We start from the raw sequence: 16,094 nt of genomic DNA on the forward strand, positions 1-16,094 counted from the left end.
GAATGGGGATGGAGAGAATCAAGAATTTTGTGTTAAAAAATAAAAAACAAAAAAAAAGAATTGAGAATGTCATTTTTTTAAAAAAAGGAGGGAGACATAAGCATTTTGATAGGGGCCCGCGGGGTTTTTGGGCCCCCATACATTTTGGGGTGCCCTGGGTCATTTGGGTTTGGGGGCGAGGACAGCTATGAGGGCGGGGTGGGTTTGGGCTAGGGGCGGGTTTGGGGGCAGGGGGCTTCTCCTCACCCATGTTGTTCAGGTCAAGGCTTGGCCTGATGCATGGCCCTTCAAATTCTCTGGAAATGTTTGGCACAAAATCCAAGTGATTTTGGTTAAAAAAGGTGCACCTGTCCTCATATTTCAAGTTGCAGCTAGGTAATCAGTGCAAAGCAAAGACACGTGAAAGTCATCCAAGATGAATTTTACACTTCTTGGGTGCTTGTCTCTGTCCCACCTAAACACCAACATATATGTCTACAATAAGGTGTTGTTGAAAGAATATTTGTGCATGGTTGTACATTGTGAGGATTTTTTCCTAGTGGGATTTGGTTTCTTGGTGATGTGTTCCCCATTTTTTCATCATATTCATTTCATGTGTCAGAATATGGCCTGCAGAGCTCATACTGCTTCCATCTTACTTAGATATTTTTACCAGCTGGTTTTTGAAGGTTTTGATTCTGTTACAATATTTTATTTTCTTGGTTTTTTGAAGAGAAGAAAGGAATTGTTTTATCATTGAACTATCTATACTGACCAAGCCTACTTGTGGTTAATCTGTTCACACTCTCAAACCATGTCTTGGTATTGATAATTTTCATCTTTCTCACAAAGTTCTTGCCTAATTGTTTATTGTACAAGTAGATGCAGAAAAGATACAACACCCTTGGGGCCAAAAGATCACTACAGCATATTTAGTGTGAGCCAGTCTGGCCCCAGGGGTGACATATACTTTCTGTTTCTACTTGTAAAGCCGTCTCAAGAAAGATTGACATTTTTTTGTGGAGAAAGCTGGAGAAAGTTATCTCTGCAGCCGCCAAAATCAGAGAAAAAAATTACAGGTTTTGTATTCTTCCAACTAGCAGACAGACAAAACAAAGTGAGTGACAAAACCCGGGTTTTGCACATTGACAAGACTTTCAAAAAAAAACAATCTTTGTTGAAATGTCTTTACATTTAGTTGACTATTTTGAGTTTTCTTCCTGAGTTAGTGTGGCTTGCTATATGCAGTCAATAAAGTTGTTCCTGTATCTATCTTCGAAGTTGGCACAAGGTGTTAACCAAGTGGAATATGCAAGGAGGGGAGTGTCACACAAGCAACAGGTGTCACGTGTAAAAATCCAATCTGTGAGGAGGAGCAACAAAATGGCCCCTTGACAGATCACCCCAAGGAGTATGTCGAACCTCTGCTAACATCGAGGCACCAGGACCTAGTTGTTTGCTCCATCCTCTGCCTCCATCCTTTGTACTCGACTCAGTTGTATTCAAAAGTTCAATAAAATAACAAAGTCATAAACTCCTACCAATAATTCACTTATTCATTATTATTCAAGTTTATAGCGTGTTAATTTCCTTTTAGTCTATCATCTTTTGAGTTATTTTTTATTTCCCGCCCACCACCCGTCCTGTCAGACAGAGGGTTAAAGTTTCAAGTGGTGCAACATTGTTATAAGCAGTTATCTTCATTTCTTTCGACGGAGCGGGGAGCATCCCAGTGGGATGGCTCAGCGCCAGACAGGCCACCCACAGTGCTCCCGATCATTTCTACTCCGGGCCAACCATGCAATTCCAGGCCCCGGGCCACCATGCGTAAATCAGGTGACCGTTGCTCACAGCCCTCCAGCTGATTCCTCTTTTGTCATTTCTGCTATACCTCAGAGTGCTCTATTCCTCAATAGACCTAGATTATGTAACAAAGCTGCTTTTTATTTTGTTTGCTCGTGCTCAAAATTAGGGAGATTGCAGCGTACACTTTTTAAGCAGTTAAGTTTTATTTGCCTAGCATTGCCTCTGGCCTCTCCATAGAGATTTTGTGTTTTGTCAGTTGTCAAGTCCACTCGTCAGGTTCATGCGGTACGAGCCCTGTTTAACTTTCTTGTGCTAGCCATTTGTGATAAGCACTCCCAACACCTCTGTGGCCCTGCATCTCCACAAAGAGTTCCTTGCAACATGTACTACTTTGAGTGTTTATGTCAAACTTAAAGTCAATCACCAATATTTGAGACAACTTTGAATACAAACTTGCATTCATGTTAGTTTTCTTGGAATAGCTCATGAAAGAGTTTCTGAGAAATAGCGTATCCACAAGAAATTTGATGTCTCTTGCTATGAATCTATCATTTCACTACTTGACACGTTCCACAAGAAGGTATCGAACATGAATATTTACGGTACTCAAAGTTGTGTATACTTTGCCGTGTATAGTTTTTGTTTTCTTTTTCACAACTACACACGACCAGGAAAAACTATGTTTCTGGCTCAGAAGTACATATTTTTGAGCTTTGAACAAAAGACATACTTTTTCCGGGTTGTGTCTAGCTTCAAAAAAACAAAAAAAAACTATACACGGCAAAGTATACACAACTTTGAGTACCGTAATTTTCTATATCTTATAACAGGTTTCACAATGTAAAAAGGAAGAAGACAGACTATGAATCAAAATGGTCTTCAGATTGGATAATTTGTTATACCATAATAAAATGTCAATACTTTGGAAAGACAATGACACCAAGACATATTGAGACATTGATAGCTCTTGTAATGAAATTTCAGCTTGCCTTTTAGTCACTTTTCATGCCAAATGTTTTGTTTTGTTCCGCAATTTTTTTCGCTTAAGAAATGAGGTGATACCACTGCCGTAGAGATATCTCCCTATAAAATTACTTCAGCTCATAGAATAATCAAGCTTCATTGAGATGACAGGGCTCTGTCTTTATCAAAAATCTATATTTTTGATCCATAATATGCACTTCAGTAGCAATATGCCTTCAGTCTGAAAGGCACATAAATCCTGTGATATACTTCATATGCTACCTTCAACACAGCGGTGATCGCGGGTTGACGTGGTCTCCAAGGAAAGCCTGCCGTTTGAGGAAGATAGTTAAGCTAGGTTTAGATGTACGTCTGGAAGGAAGAATCGAAAGCTTTGACTACAAGGTGGACTCTTCCCTCAATCGGGTCTAAGCAAAGCCATAGAAGTCTCCAAGAAAATTGTTTGTCTCTGTTGATCAAAAGTGATCTACACTCACAAAAGCTGCAGCTTAAGCTCCTTCAAACAAACCCCTGGATGTCCCTTTTCTCGACCAGAGAATAAGTATGCGCTTCGATTAAATATTTTCGACGTTAGGCATGAGGGTGCCCGGTGAGTTCCAATGAAAACGCAGTCTCAAGCGCAAACTGAGGCCATCAAGAAATATCATCTTACGGGCTCCTCGCTCTGACGCCATTGACAAGGTATTCCTCTCAGCTAGAGACCATTGGGGCCATGACCTATTTGGTGATATGTCTATGATGGCAGATATCAACGTTGATCGTAAGCGCAGATATGTACGGGTACGTAAGGGTACGTACGAAGACACAAAACGTATGGCCCGCCGGTTTAACGCAGGCAGGTGCACCGGGAAGTCTATCTCTTGATCCTACAAGTTTCAAAGTCTCGGGTCAATTCCGGTCAATCACTAGATAACAATTTTAATCCTCGTTTTTACAACTATAGTGGGAGCTAAGATTCGAGAGCGCGCAGGCCTGAGTTTACAGGGTATCTCTTAGATCTTCTGATGACTCTTACAAGTTTCATTCCATTCAATTTTTTTTTGGCTTTCTATATACCCCTTTTCCACATATTTTGAAACAGTTACTTCAAGAGACACGTATATGTAGGATGATGATGACAATTATAGAGCACGTTATCTTTTGAATTCATGACGTCATATCATCGGGGACTTATTCTACTTCTCCTTGTGGGTGTGGCTTTTTGAGTTGATCAATCAGGAGCCTTTGCAAAGGCAATTTTGCGATCAACGGCAGGAAGGGAGGCATCGGGTGCAGACGTAACAATATTAAGATTACGACGCAGTCAGCGTGATAACCCGTACTTCTACACCCTCTCTTTTCCTAGCGGGTCTCCTCAACTCACAATGAACCTACGTATTCGAAACGTGTGTGTCTTCGGCAAGATCAATTCTTGAATCGAGAACTCTATAGTTTGAATTGGTCAAGTTTGGAATTCTATCATCAATTGATTACTCTCCTTACTGCATCGCAGCGACGATTGTTATTTATCGTAACATGAGCCCCCCCATTAAGTTTTTGCTTGCGTACCACCCAGACCAATCAACGTGACGGTCAGCTTGCATGAATTGACCTTCAAGTTCGATGTCTGCAGAATAATTTGCTCGGTAAAAAAATCAACTGTTATTCTGCGGTAGTCAGAGGGTATGTTGAAAATCAATGCAACAACATTCAGGATTGTCGTAACTGACTGAAACCCATCTTATGCTCTTCAGTTGTCTCGACTTTTTTTGTTGAGAAATGACGTTTCTGGACCTCAACGGAGGAGTAAAGAGGATTTTGATCGCCATTGTTAGCCCATCATCACAACCGACAACCCTCGTCACCTCGAGGCCTACTATCGTTATCGCTATTGAGTTAGGCTCTAAAGATGATGGAGTCGGTATCCGAATTGACTCCCTCTCTCTGAGACGGATCAAAGTAGGGCGCTACAGGGTACTCCTGGAGCTAACTGCGGTCGTCGCAGGCTACGTAATGACAATATATATTTCCGACATTCCGTCGCCTCGCAAATGTTGCTTGAAACGAAAATGCTTCTTCATGATCAAGCTGCGTAGGTGGTCTAGAGACCCAGACGAGGCCAACTGGTCCGAGGCTCTTACATCTTAGGAACCTATATATATAAAACAAGCGGCCCGGAGTACAGGCAAGATAAAACACTTCACTACTTCACTGGCTTGACACAATACCTCAACCTCATATGAATGTCTTTTTTTTCATACAGGTCGGAGCGAAGAGAAAAAAAGAGAGCTTTCCTCAATATGCCTGCTGCTGGGTCTAGAGGGATGACCGGGTTTCAAAGCTAGTAAATAGGCATACTGGATTCAAGCAACTGTCTGCTGGTCAATCTCCGCCTCCATTGGCCTATCGCCTTCATTGAATTCTATTGTTTCTATGATTTTAAGCTTATACCAATTCAACCAATAGTATATCCCAACCCTAGGCTCGAGGAAAAAAAGGGAAAGAAAGAAGAGAGAGACGAGTATACATAGCTATCGATTCTCTTGCTCGGGAGCGTACAACAATCCTAACGCCCAACCCCCATTCAGAGCTTCGGTTCCCTTGATCTGCGCTCCTTCGGTGTAGCGAAGTCAGAGCCATCTCTAATTTTACCTCTCTACCCCTTCTTCCGTTTTCACTGCTTCCTACATCCATAAATCCTCTCTTCTCCCTTTCTCCCTTCACCTTTAGCAATAAATCTCCCGACTCATCCTAACACACTTCGATTTGTGTGACCAAACCACAAACCCCCTTTATCTTCACACATCTAACTCGACTCCTTGTTTCTCTTACTCGCCCTCACTTCTTCCCTCATTTTTGCGTTTCTGTTTGTGCGAGCCAGAAAGGAGAAAGAGGAAGGTCGTTTTTTTCGTACTGACCCGTTGTTGCATACCCTGTCTTCTCAATTGTGTGAGTGCCACTCATTCTCTGCGATCACACAAAACTCGTTGGAACCTCTTCTGTTCCAAAGCGGTGAATAGCGCTTACAACCTGATCTGACGAGCATCATCGAGTATTTTTTCCGTCGTCTTCCTTTATTTGATTTGGGTGTGCGGGTCGCATAGGTCAGTTTTGGTTTTGAGTTTGGTTTCCAAATATCTTCCCTTTGTTGAACAGGAAGAAAAGGATCAGACATTGATTTTCGGCTCTCGTCTCCTCTTTCTTTCTTTTTATCCCTGGTACGTTTGATGTAGATTTCAAACGTACCCCGTCTCTAGTTCTGTCGAGTGGAAGTCTTTGAATCTCAAAACGTAAGAGCAAAGGAAAAGAGAAAAAAATAGTGTTTTGATTGAGCTGAGTTAGTCCTATGTGATTCCTGTGATCACCAGACGTCAAGAATTGTAAGCAAGTGAGAGTGTGGGTGAATCTTGCAGGTGAGTTCTACAAGATCCGTAACTGTTTCCGTTCTTCTTTTTCTTCGTTCTGTTTTGTTTGGGATGATTGTTTCGTTGTCATGTTGTGGTGTGGTTTTTCCGTTTGATGGTTGCAGGACATCTTGCTTGTAACACCATTCGACTCACACATGCCATCAGAAAGCACTGTGACTTTCACTCTGGATTTTGATCATCAGGGATATATCAATCCAGACCTCATGAAGTTCATATTCTGAGCGGAATGGAATTTGTTATAATAATATCATCACGTCAAATGATTTTAGTTAAAGTCAATGAATGTCAGGATGGATGATTATGTCTCGATAAAACCAGCTCTTCATTTCTCACAATTCCTTTGATTCCACATCTCACCTATAACCTCTTTTCTCTCTTGAACTTCTAGTAGTCGAAATGGCAAGGGATGTGAGACAGACTAAAGGTCTCATCTCAACCAATATAGCATATGATATCGTCTTATCATCACTTCATCATAAGCTTATCTTTTCGATAATCGTTGTGATTGTCATACAATCGCAATTGCAAATTCATCAGCAATGCGTCAAATTGCCCGATGTTCAATACAAATACGGAGCATTTTGACTTGAAAGTTGACTCTGTACATCGAACCGAGATGATTTGTATCATGTGTTTAAACGCACCTCAAGCTAATCCTCGCACGCACGTTGTCGAAAATTCGCCATCTTCTGTCTCTCTCTCTTGTCCTTTTGTTTCTTTCCGCCTTTTCAAAATCGATTTCTCAACTTCATCAAAGGCGGTTTCCGGATGAGCTGCAGACGTTCTTGCCATCCTCCTCGTGTTTGGGTTCACTTTTCCACCCATTCACCTTTTCATAGCACGATTGAAAAACGTCCGAATCATCTCTCCCTGAAACGACTCACACCGAAGGATAACTCAAATTGGACGAAGTGAGTGAGAGAGATCATCCCCACCAACTTATTCATCAAGAGAGCACATCTCCACCATACATTCAGATGCCCTCGTAAGCCGAAGCCAGTCCACACCGAGCTCTGCATTCAATGGGCGGCTTCACTCTGGTGGCGGTGGCTGTTTGACGTGGGTTGTCCTGGGACGTGAAGAACTTCGAGGGATGTGCGATCGCCAAATCTAACTTTTTTCTCAACTGCCACCATCACCATAGTTCTTGATCACAACATGTATCGTCCCTTGGACAACTTGTTCTTTCTTTTCGTATTCCCAATACTCAACAAATCGGAGTTCTTCCTTTCTGATGCGTCGAACTGACTTGATCCAGTTCTGATGACTCCCAATTTGACAACTTCTTTGACTACAACCGTTCTCTCCAATTATTCCTCATTCATTCTCTTCAATCTCTTCACTTGACTGTACTTCTGCTTCCGCTCATGTACCATTACCACCACCACTACTACTTCCTTCAGACCGTCTCCGAAGGAATTATGACTGATGAACTTTCGTATCTTCTTCTTCATCCTTCCTTTGAACTTGCTCATTCATCTCGCGCACTACCAAAACAACCATTCTCTCAACTTGACCCTATCGCAACAGCAACCGCAATAGCAACAGCAACCGCCACCACTGTCCCCACTTGAATACGTCAATCGTGGAAAGACAACCAGAACTGAATATTGAATTAATCGAGAACAAGACCCTGTCTTCATCTAGCCGGCCTCTCACCCTCGTGGACCTCAAACACTTTTCAACCCTCTTCCCTTGATCACATTGAGCAAGTGGACCTTAGCTCTGTAAGACACTTGCTTCATTCTCACTCTCCCATTCACCTTTCGCTTTACTTTTATTCGTTTTAATTTAGAGTAGCGTACTTTTTTATTTTCATACTTTTACTTACCTTGCTTCTTCGCTACTCTGCTTGCTTCTATCATTTATTGTGCATATTTGCTACTTTTATTTTTAAACTTCAACCATCATGTTACAAGCTTTACTGCATTTGGATCAGTCTTTTGCCAGCAACTTCAATAACAACATCAACAACAATATCATTTCATTATTTGATCACCACATGGCTGAATCACAGCAATTTTCCGGACCTACTCCGGTTCATGTCCTACCCGATGGTAATTACGCTCCACCGGTCTTTATGCCCGGAATTCCAAGTCAACAATCGATGCTCGAAGCTGTCGACAAACTCAAGTTTTTCCTCGCCACTGCGCCTGGTTCTTTTGATTCTTCACCTTACGACCCTAACGATCCCGTGGCAAGAGAAGAGCGTTGCCTGAATAGGTTTCAACTTCCAACTGGCGAACTCATCTCATGTGTATTGTGGAACGGTCTTTACCATGTTCGTCTACATTTTCTCTTGCCGATTCCCTTACATATCATTGAAATGTAAACTCATTCGTTTGTCCTTTATCTGTAGGTTTCCGGGACAGATATTGTGCGAGCACTACACTTTCGTTTCGCCGCTTTTGGACGACCAGTGCGAAATGCAAAGAAGTTCGAAGAAGGCATTTTCAGTGACTTGCGAAACCTAAAGAGTGGTACGGATGCCACGCTCGAAGAACCCAAGGTTTGTTTCTGCTTTCGCAGTCCAGAGATAATTCAATTTTCAATCGAAACACTTTGATGTACCAATACTTACCTTGTATTGCTTTGCGTTTTTTGCTCAGTCCGATTTTCTTGAACTCTTGTTCAAATACAATTGTATTCGAACGCAAAAGAAGCAGAAAGTCTTTTATTGGTTCAGCGTACCTCACGATCGTTTATTTTTGGACGCATTGGATCGAGATCTCAAGCGAGAGAAACTAGGTGTCGAGCCTACTACTGAGGCTGTTGCCGAACCTGCTTTAAGCTTTGTATATAACCCTAACAAAAGCTTGTTCGAACAATTCACCGAACAAAAGGCACTCGAAGAAGCTGACGCAGCTGCCCGCGAGTCTGAAAAGGCCACGGACGGTGCAGGTGTACCTGGTGGCGATGAGGTTAAACCACCTCCGGTAGTCGTCACTGAGCCCAGTGAAGGCTTGTACCGCAACAAACGAAGACCCTCACAAATCTCTACCTCTGTTGGAGGTCACCATGCGGCGGATCAATCCTCGGGTGCACTTCAGGAAGCTGATGGCTCCCAAGTTCTTCTTGTGCCACCCCCACCAAGCAACATGACCTATCGATCTCCTAGTGGTCTTAGTAGCATCGCATCTGGTGATGATTATCATCGCTCGCCGCCCCCCAGTCCCGCCACAACCATCTCGTCTTCCAAGATGGCACGCACATTCTCCGATCCTCAATCAAACTCGATCTTTGGTGCATTCTCTCTCTTTGAAGGTTCTCCGACATACAAGCAACGAAGGAAGCCAGGTCAAAAACGTCCAACCAAACGCCACGAGAGCTCACCTGGAATCGGATCACATTCTGCTTCGCCTATGCCTTGTTCGGAGCTTGATGACCCCTACCACTCTCGACCTTCCTCATCAGGTGGACTTGGTATTCCACCCCATATGCATGGTTCTTATGGAATGCATCACGAGGTTGGAAGGATGCGACATCCGACACTATCACCCCACCCACCACTCTCAGCCATGTCAAACGGAGGCGAGTTTGGTATTGGAGCTCATATCGATCCTCACTCGATCGAACACTCTGAACATCCCTCTATCCCCGGTACCAAAACTTATGTTTGTCCATTATTCTCTTGTGGCCGATTTTTCAAACGATTGGAACATCTTGTACGTATTCTAGTGTTTTTGTATCGTCTCAATGTTCTATACTCAATCTTCTCATGGCCGTCTTCCTTAGAAACGTCACTTGAGGATCCACACTAGTGAGAAGCCGTACCCTTGCACACACTGTGACAAGAGATTTGCGAGGTATGTCTTATTCCACTTGAATCACATTCCCTTCTCTGAATCAAGCTCATCTATGGTATTTGTACAGGAGTGACAACCTAGCTGCACACATCAAGATCCACGAGAAGATGGCAGCAAGAGCCGGATCAGCAAGCTCTTCTGATCAACGTGCACTCGAAGCCGAAGAGGAGTTGGATGACCGAATGACCAATCTCTTGGAGTCCATGGAGCATGTAGAAGATACCTCTGAGCATGGTGGTGGTGGATCTCTTTCGCCGCCCAATGGAAGGGTCTCTGGCACTGGAGGGATGATCGCACAACAGCAACCACATCAACCAGCATACTATCCTTTTCAAGCACAAGGACTTCCGACACCACCTAGCGGAGGATACTCAGATCAATGGTCCGGATATCAGCAACATCCCTATGTACCCAACTCAGCCGGTCCTCCGATGATGACACCTGATCAGTCACCCGACCCACCATCAATGTACGGACTACACGGTAATAACCGACCTCATTCGATTGAAGGTAGCAACAGTTACGGCTTTGATGCCCGTCGGTTCCGATCCGCTACTCCGGCAAACGTTCGAAGTATTGATGGGTATGCACGACATTCATCAGCAGGCCCAAGGATCATACAAGAGGGTGGGAGTGTAGAATATCATGAAAACTCGGGAGGATCAGGTCCAGCGCCAGGAGGGCCGGGTGTATTCCAGGCTTCACTGAATATGGTCAATTCATTGAACGCTGAGATTGGTGGACAGCATCCTCAAATGTTTGAATTCTACGGTGGTAACGGTGGTAGTGGGAATCAAGTTCAAGGTCAAGCTCATCATGGTCATGACAACAACGGAATGCTTCCCCCTTCTAGACCTGCTTCCAGCTACACTCGACAGGGGCAACTATCGCCACAACTCATAGATGAATTCCATCAACCCCAACAGCCGCAGTCTCAACAGGGAACAGCAACTACGGTCTCGTATTAATACTTTTTTGTTTCTGATGCTATTAATTAATGTGTTTGCGTTGGGATTTTGTGTTTGGTTTTGGTGAAGGTTTTTTGTGTAAGTGTTTGAAGGAAAATGATACTGAATCAAAAAAAAACGTCGTAGATGAAGAAAAATATTCAATGATGTTGTTTTTGTGTTTATATGTGTTTATGTGGTGACTGCATTGTTCATATGTTTGTTTGTTAGTTTGTTTTTTGTCTTCTCATTGTTTTTATCATCAAAAAAGTTCCTTCTTACTTCTTTTTTTTCTCTTTCTTTGTGAATTGAATGGATTTGCAAATGGAAAACAGGGTTACATGTTAAATATTTTTTTGGTTTTTTGGTTCATTCGTTTGTTATTAATTTTTTCATTGTTTAAAAAGGAAAATAAAGAAAACATATACAAAAAAACTCATTCATCTACCATTGTTTTTTCTCTTTCTTTACACAATACTCTTTGGAAAATGGAAAGAAATTAATTACCTCATCACTCTTTCAATGCAAACTACATAACCTTGGGACTAACACCGCCATCCATAGATGCCGTTCTCATTTCTTGGAACAAGCTCAGAGGAACTCATAAAGTGAGAATGGGTAGAAGTTTTGTCCGTGTCGAAATCTCAAAAAGTCTGACTATTGGTAACCAACCCAGCTGGAACGCGTCAGCTTCCCCAAGGTCTGTCGTCGTAAATGCTTGAGTTGTCCAAAGGCACGACAGTCCCTGAAATTTCCATCGAACTTGAAATCACTTTGTACAAGCGGGAGCTCGGGAGTTTGGAGCTTGAAGTGAGGTAAATGTGTGTGTACAGAGACAAGTGGTACCGGCCTACACCACGGGGCAACTTTGAACTGGGACCACGTGAAATGTAAGTTGGGTATGACCACGCCGAGTGGTTGTGTAGAACAGGTGGCAGCAGTGTGAGTGCGGCCATGTGATTTCGAGCAGGTGAAAGCAGTGTGAGTGTGGCCACGTGGCCCTCACCTGATGCTTGTCACCTGCTCTACACGTCAAGAGAAAGACCACGTCGGCATGGTGTGGTTTACCAGCCAATCAGTGGGTGAGCTGGTTGGGACGAGCGCAACCTGCCAGCGCGAAGTGCTCAGCACGCGATTCAGCTTGTGCGCCAAAGCAAATAAGTAGGCCTCCTCAAAAAATTAAGAAGAGAATCATGCGGCTGCTGAGCCACGCTTGAAAAATTTGGCACTCTCAACAATTTCTGGGTACTTTTCTCAGTTTATTTTGCTGCATGTCAATCTCATGTCCCCCGAGATTGGTTCATTTGTTATCTCTTCAGATGTCTACAGGAAATTTCATACTTAAATTGCTTATGATTATCTTATAAGTTTATGAAAAAAACATAATGGATGTCCTCTACATTGAAATTGAATTTAACTGTCCTAATCATGTTATACATTCCTTTTTTGAAAAATACTATATCATCCCTATGTATTACACTACCAAACAAAAAGAAAGAACAGATTAGTTGCTTGTACTGCATAGAGGTATATGAAGCATAAGATAAAAGTCAACAAAAGAACAAAAGACAAACTCATGGTTTTGAAGCTTGGAAATGGGCGATCAATACAACAACACACTCAAGCAATAAATGAAGCTGAACGGTAGAAGATGAGTTGGAGACTTAGGAAGACAAGTACTCACGTATGATAAACTGGCAATAGTACCTTTGAAATCTTCGAAATGGACCAATCAACATGACTAACTATTGACAAACAAGATCAAGTCAAGAAGATGAAATGACAAGGAGGAAGAACGAACTCACTAGATGGGGCTAGCTCAACATGTGGAAAAGTTGGATATGATCAAGAGTCCACAAAGCAACTTACCGTGTCACAAAACTTGACCTCTGCCAAACGTAGCCTGCTTTTGAAACTCTGAAGACCGCTTTGTGAAGTTTGCTGGTGGAAATGTCACAGCTTGGTGTCATTTTCAAACCAGGTGTTGGGTAAGGTTTTTGCGCGCTCCATGTATAAACATATATGTGATGTCAAGTGTGACGTCACAGGTAAATGTCACAGGTCTCACCGCTACATATGTAACAACTTCCCTGGTGCACTTTCCCGTTCTACTATCTTCATCAAGTTAGTGTTCACCGTCATCACATCAATCATCTCTAGAGCAGATCATCCGGTCATGTTTCATTCATCCTCATTCTGAATGTTCAAGTGAAAGCCCTTTTATCGCTCATTTTATTTCTCTTTGTAAGTCTTTGCCCTCTTGATCTCATTCCAATCGGCTCAAAGTTTTAATTGTATAATGATTGATATTGTTTGTCTTGTCCATATCAAAGTCCTTTGTTCGATCGCTCCATTTTTAAGCCCTATTTCATTATCTTCACCTTTCTTCTCTACACCTCATTCGCATTGTCCTACAGATTGATGCCATTCTCTTCATTGTTTCTGTTTGGATTGTTGATATTGAAGTCTAGGTTGATTATCTTGAGTTGAAGACTGGATTTTCAATAGTTTTCCATTCTTTTCTTGTTTGTTTATTTTTGTTCTTGTTTGCTGATCATGATTGGTCTCTTCTCTTTTTTCCTCATTGTTCTAATAGCTCCATACACTTAGATCGATCTGATAGGTTGTAAGTCTTGCATCATCTCAATCAGCTCTTCTGACTCTCATTGATCATGGATTCATTGATTGATTGCTTGATGAACATTTCTTACAGGAACAATCAATCAAATTAAAATATTCAGTACACAACCAAACCATTGAACATTTCCATCAAAGGCTCATTTTTGTTTCATGTTGATCATCTCCTTGTCTTTTTTCTCATCTTTTTTTCTTGTGTTTTTCTCAATATCATTTCCCTTGGTTGTGTAATTATCATCTGTATTTCTTGTCAATGCAAACAAAAGATTAGTTGCAGTCTTCAACCTCATCCCGTGAGCCAAAAACCAAAACATCCCAGCTTGATTCGAGGGTGTGGCTACATATCAGCTTATGATGAGGCCGGAAGACCCCTACAATGAGCCATTGCTCACCAGCTTCATCCTTGCTTACACTACAAGAGTACGAGCTATCTCGCCTGGTTGCCACAAAGTCTGACTGGCACTCTCAACAAGGTGAGTCATCTCACCTTATCATTGTGTGAGCCTTCTCACATCATAACAAGGTGAGATGACTCGCTCAATGATCAGGTGAGCCATCACACTGTAGCTACGTGATCAGATCCAGGTGAAGCCCACGCTGGCTTGCATGTGTAACTCACGTCGGGTATGACGATGTAGACAGCACACAGAGTCAAATCCCACGTGAGCGTCACGTACCACCAGCCCCGTGGTGTAGATACCAATACCGATTCAGAGACCAGAATCTCAGATGGCATGCTAAAAATACTCTCTAGGAATGGCATTCTTTTGGAGTCTATGGAGCAATTACAATCATCGAATGGGAAGAACAAATCCATTACCTTATTGGGTCTTAGATAGCGCTAGGCTTTGGGTTAGGTAGCTTCCATCTGGAAGCTTTAAGAAGGTCAAAAATAGTGTTTTATTATATTGCATGTATTGTAATAAAACATTCCATAATTTGAAAACAAATAATCGACTTTTTAACAAAGATGTACGCGTAGTCAATAGACCACGTGTGTGGGGGGAGGTTTCTCTAAGATATCTTCTCTAGGACAAAACTCAGGTAGGGGGTAGCCAGGCCTCGAAAAGTCTCTGGGTGAGGTGGTTTTCGACGTGACTGAGTACCACCGAAGGATCCGGATCAAGGAGAGATGGATCTAGAGCTTCCTAGAAGAAAGATACGAATGAGTTAGAGGTACCAACATCAGAGTGCATCGCAGACGACGGGGACTTAAGCACAGAAGGGGGGTTAGCGCTTAGCCCAACACTCAGTGTTTTCGCAAAAGCCTGAGCCTCGCGCGAACCCCCGTACTGTGTGAAAAGACACTGATGAAGGATGTACCTCCGGTACCCTACAATGTTAATTGTCTAGCTAATTATTGATTGATCAGAGCTATTATAGAAGTTGCACGGCGCAGATCCTCGCCGGTGTACTCTCGAAGATAAATCAGATAGCAATCCAAGGTCCAACGGCCTAGACGTTGGATATCTGGATGGCCTACGCCGAGTGCGTTCCGCAAAGAGGCTCCTCCAACACGAAACGAGTGGCCTGATAAAGAAGTCAGGCCCTCAGCGTCCCAGACTTGCTTACACCAACGAATGACTGCTGTCCTTGTCAAGTTGACGCGGATATTGCCGTCCAAGTAGCCAAAGAGGGAACCGCTTGGTTCCAGAGCTGAAGCTAAACACCTTTCTATAGCTCTGACCGGGCATAGCATATTAGGCTGGGCATTCAATAAGATTGGCTGCGGGTGGCCAGCTTTTGCTGTCTTCGCGCCCCGTACTGCCAACGTAAGTGACCCAGGCGTTGCAGGGGAACGGAGGACATCAGTGCAGAGAACCGAGTTAATCCACGCAGGTTTTGTTGAAAGCCAATCAAGACTGAGGCTTAAGTCATGGTAGCTATGTTATGGAAACTGGAATTAGTATTAAGTACAAAACAGAGTATGTATTCAAACAATGCTGAGCATTGTCTCTCGTCTGAGACGATCAAGAAAGCTGCGTGTTATTGTAACGCACATCAATCCCAACCAACTTTGTAGAACTTCGTCTCTTATCTTGAATTCATTTGTTTGATGTCTTATATACTACTCATGTATCCCATCTTCGATTTTGTCTCTCTTTCCTCATCTTTGGGAAAGAGAGTAAGTGTTTTGTTATCTCTATCATCTTTCTCTTTACTAATAATTTGTTCTTGGTAGAAATCTCCTTAGATCACTTGTGCCTTGAGCTTTACAAAGCTTTATCTTAAATCTCACATTTTACTTTTTCATTTCCTCCGTAAAACTTAGGTACATCTATTTCACATTCTCTTTTCTCTACCGCTTAGTCTAGTTATTTATTTCTATCTTTGTTATGTTCAGGTTAGTCTCAGGTCTGCATACCTGTAGTATTGGAGAAGGGTGCTCACCTTTAGCATCATTGATATAGGTTAGTTAGCAATAAATATTTATCTTTGGGAAAGAGAAAATCTCCTTAGATCACTTGTGCCTTGAGCTTTACCAAGCTTTATCTTAAATCTCACATTTTACTTTTTCATTTCCTCCG

General features: G+C 42.5%; 2 protein-coding genes across 2 annotated transcripts; both read left to right on the forward strand.

Annotated features, from left to right (window-relative positions):
• Window positions 1–4,527: 4,527 nt before the first annotated feature.
• Window positions 4,528–5,093, forward strand: MELLADRAFT_113283 (uncharacterized protein; the record flags this gene model as incomplete). Its single annotated transcript, XM_007417962.1, has 2 exons — window positions 4,528–4,874; window positions 5,012–5,093. The coding sequence occupies 2 exons, from the start codon at window positions 4,528–4,530 to the stop codon at window positions 5,091–5,093; spliced, it is 429 nt and encodes a 142-aa protein (XP_007418024.1).
• A 3,085-nt stretch (window positions 5,094–8,178) lies between these two features.
• On the forward strand, window positions 8,179–10,950 carry MlpSTE12 (Zn-finger, C2H2 type-transcription factor; the record flags this gene model as incomplete). The annotated part of the gene is made up of 5 exons (XM_007417947.1): window positions 8,179–8,457; window positions 8,536–8,685; window positions 8,786–9,841; window positions 9,912–9,982; window positions 10,050–10,950. The coding sequence occupies 5 exons, from the start codon at window positions 8,179–8,181 to the stop codon at window positions 10,948–10,950; spliced, it is 2,457 nt and encodes an 818-aa protein (XP_007418009.1).
• Window positions 10,951–16,094: the final 5,144 nt, after the last annotated feature.

Source organism: Melampsora larici-populina (genome assembly GCF_000204055.1).
Source record: "Melampsora larici-populina 98AG31 unplaced genomic scaffold MELLAscaffold_81, whole genome shotgun sequence".
In the NCBI taxonomy this organism is placed as follows: Eukaryota; Fungi; Basidiomycota; class Pucciniomycetes; order Pucciniales; family Melampsoraceae; genus Melampsora; species Melampsora laricis-populina.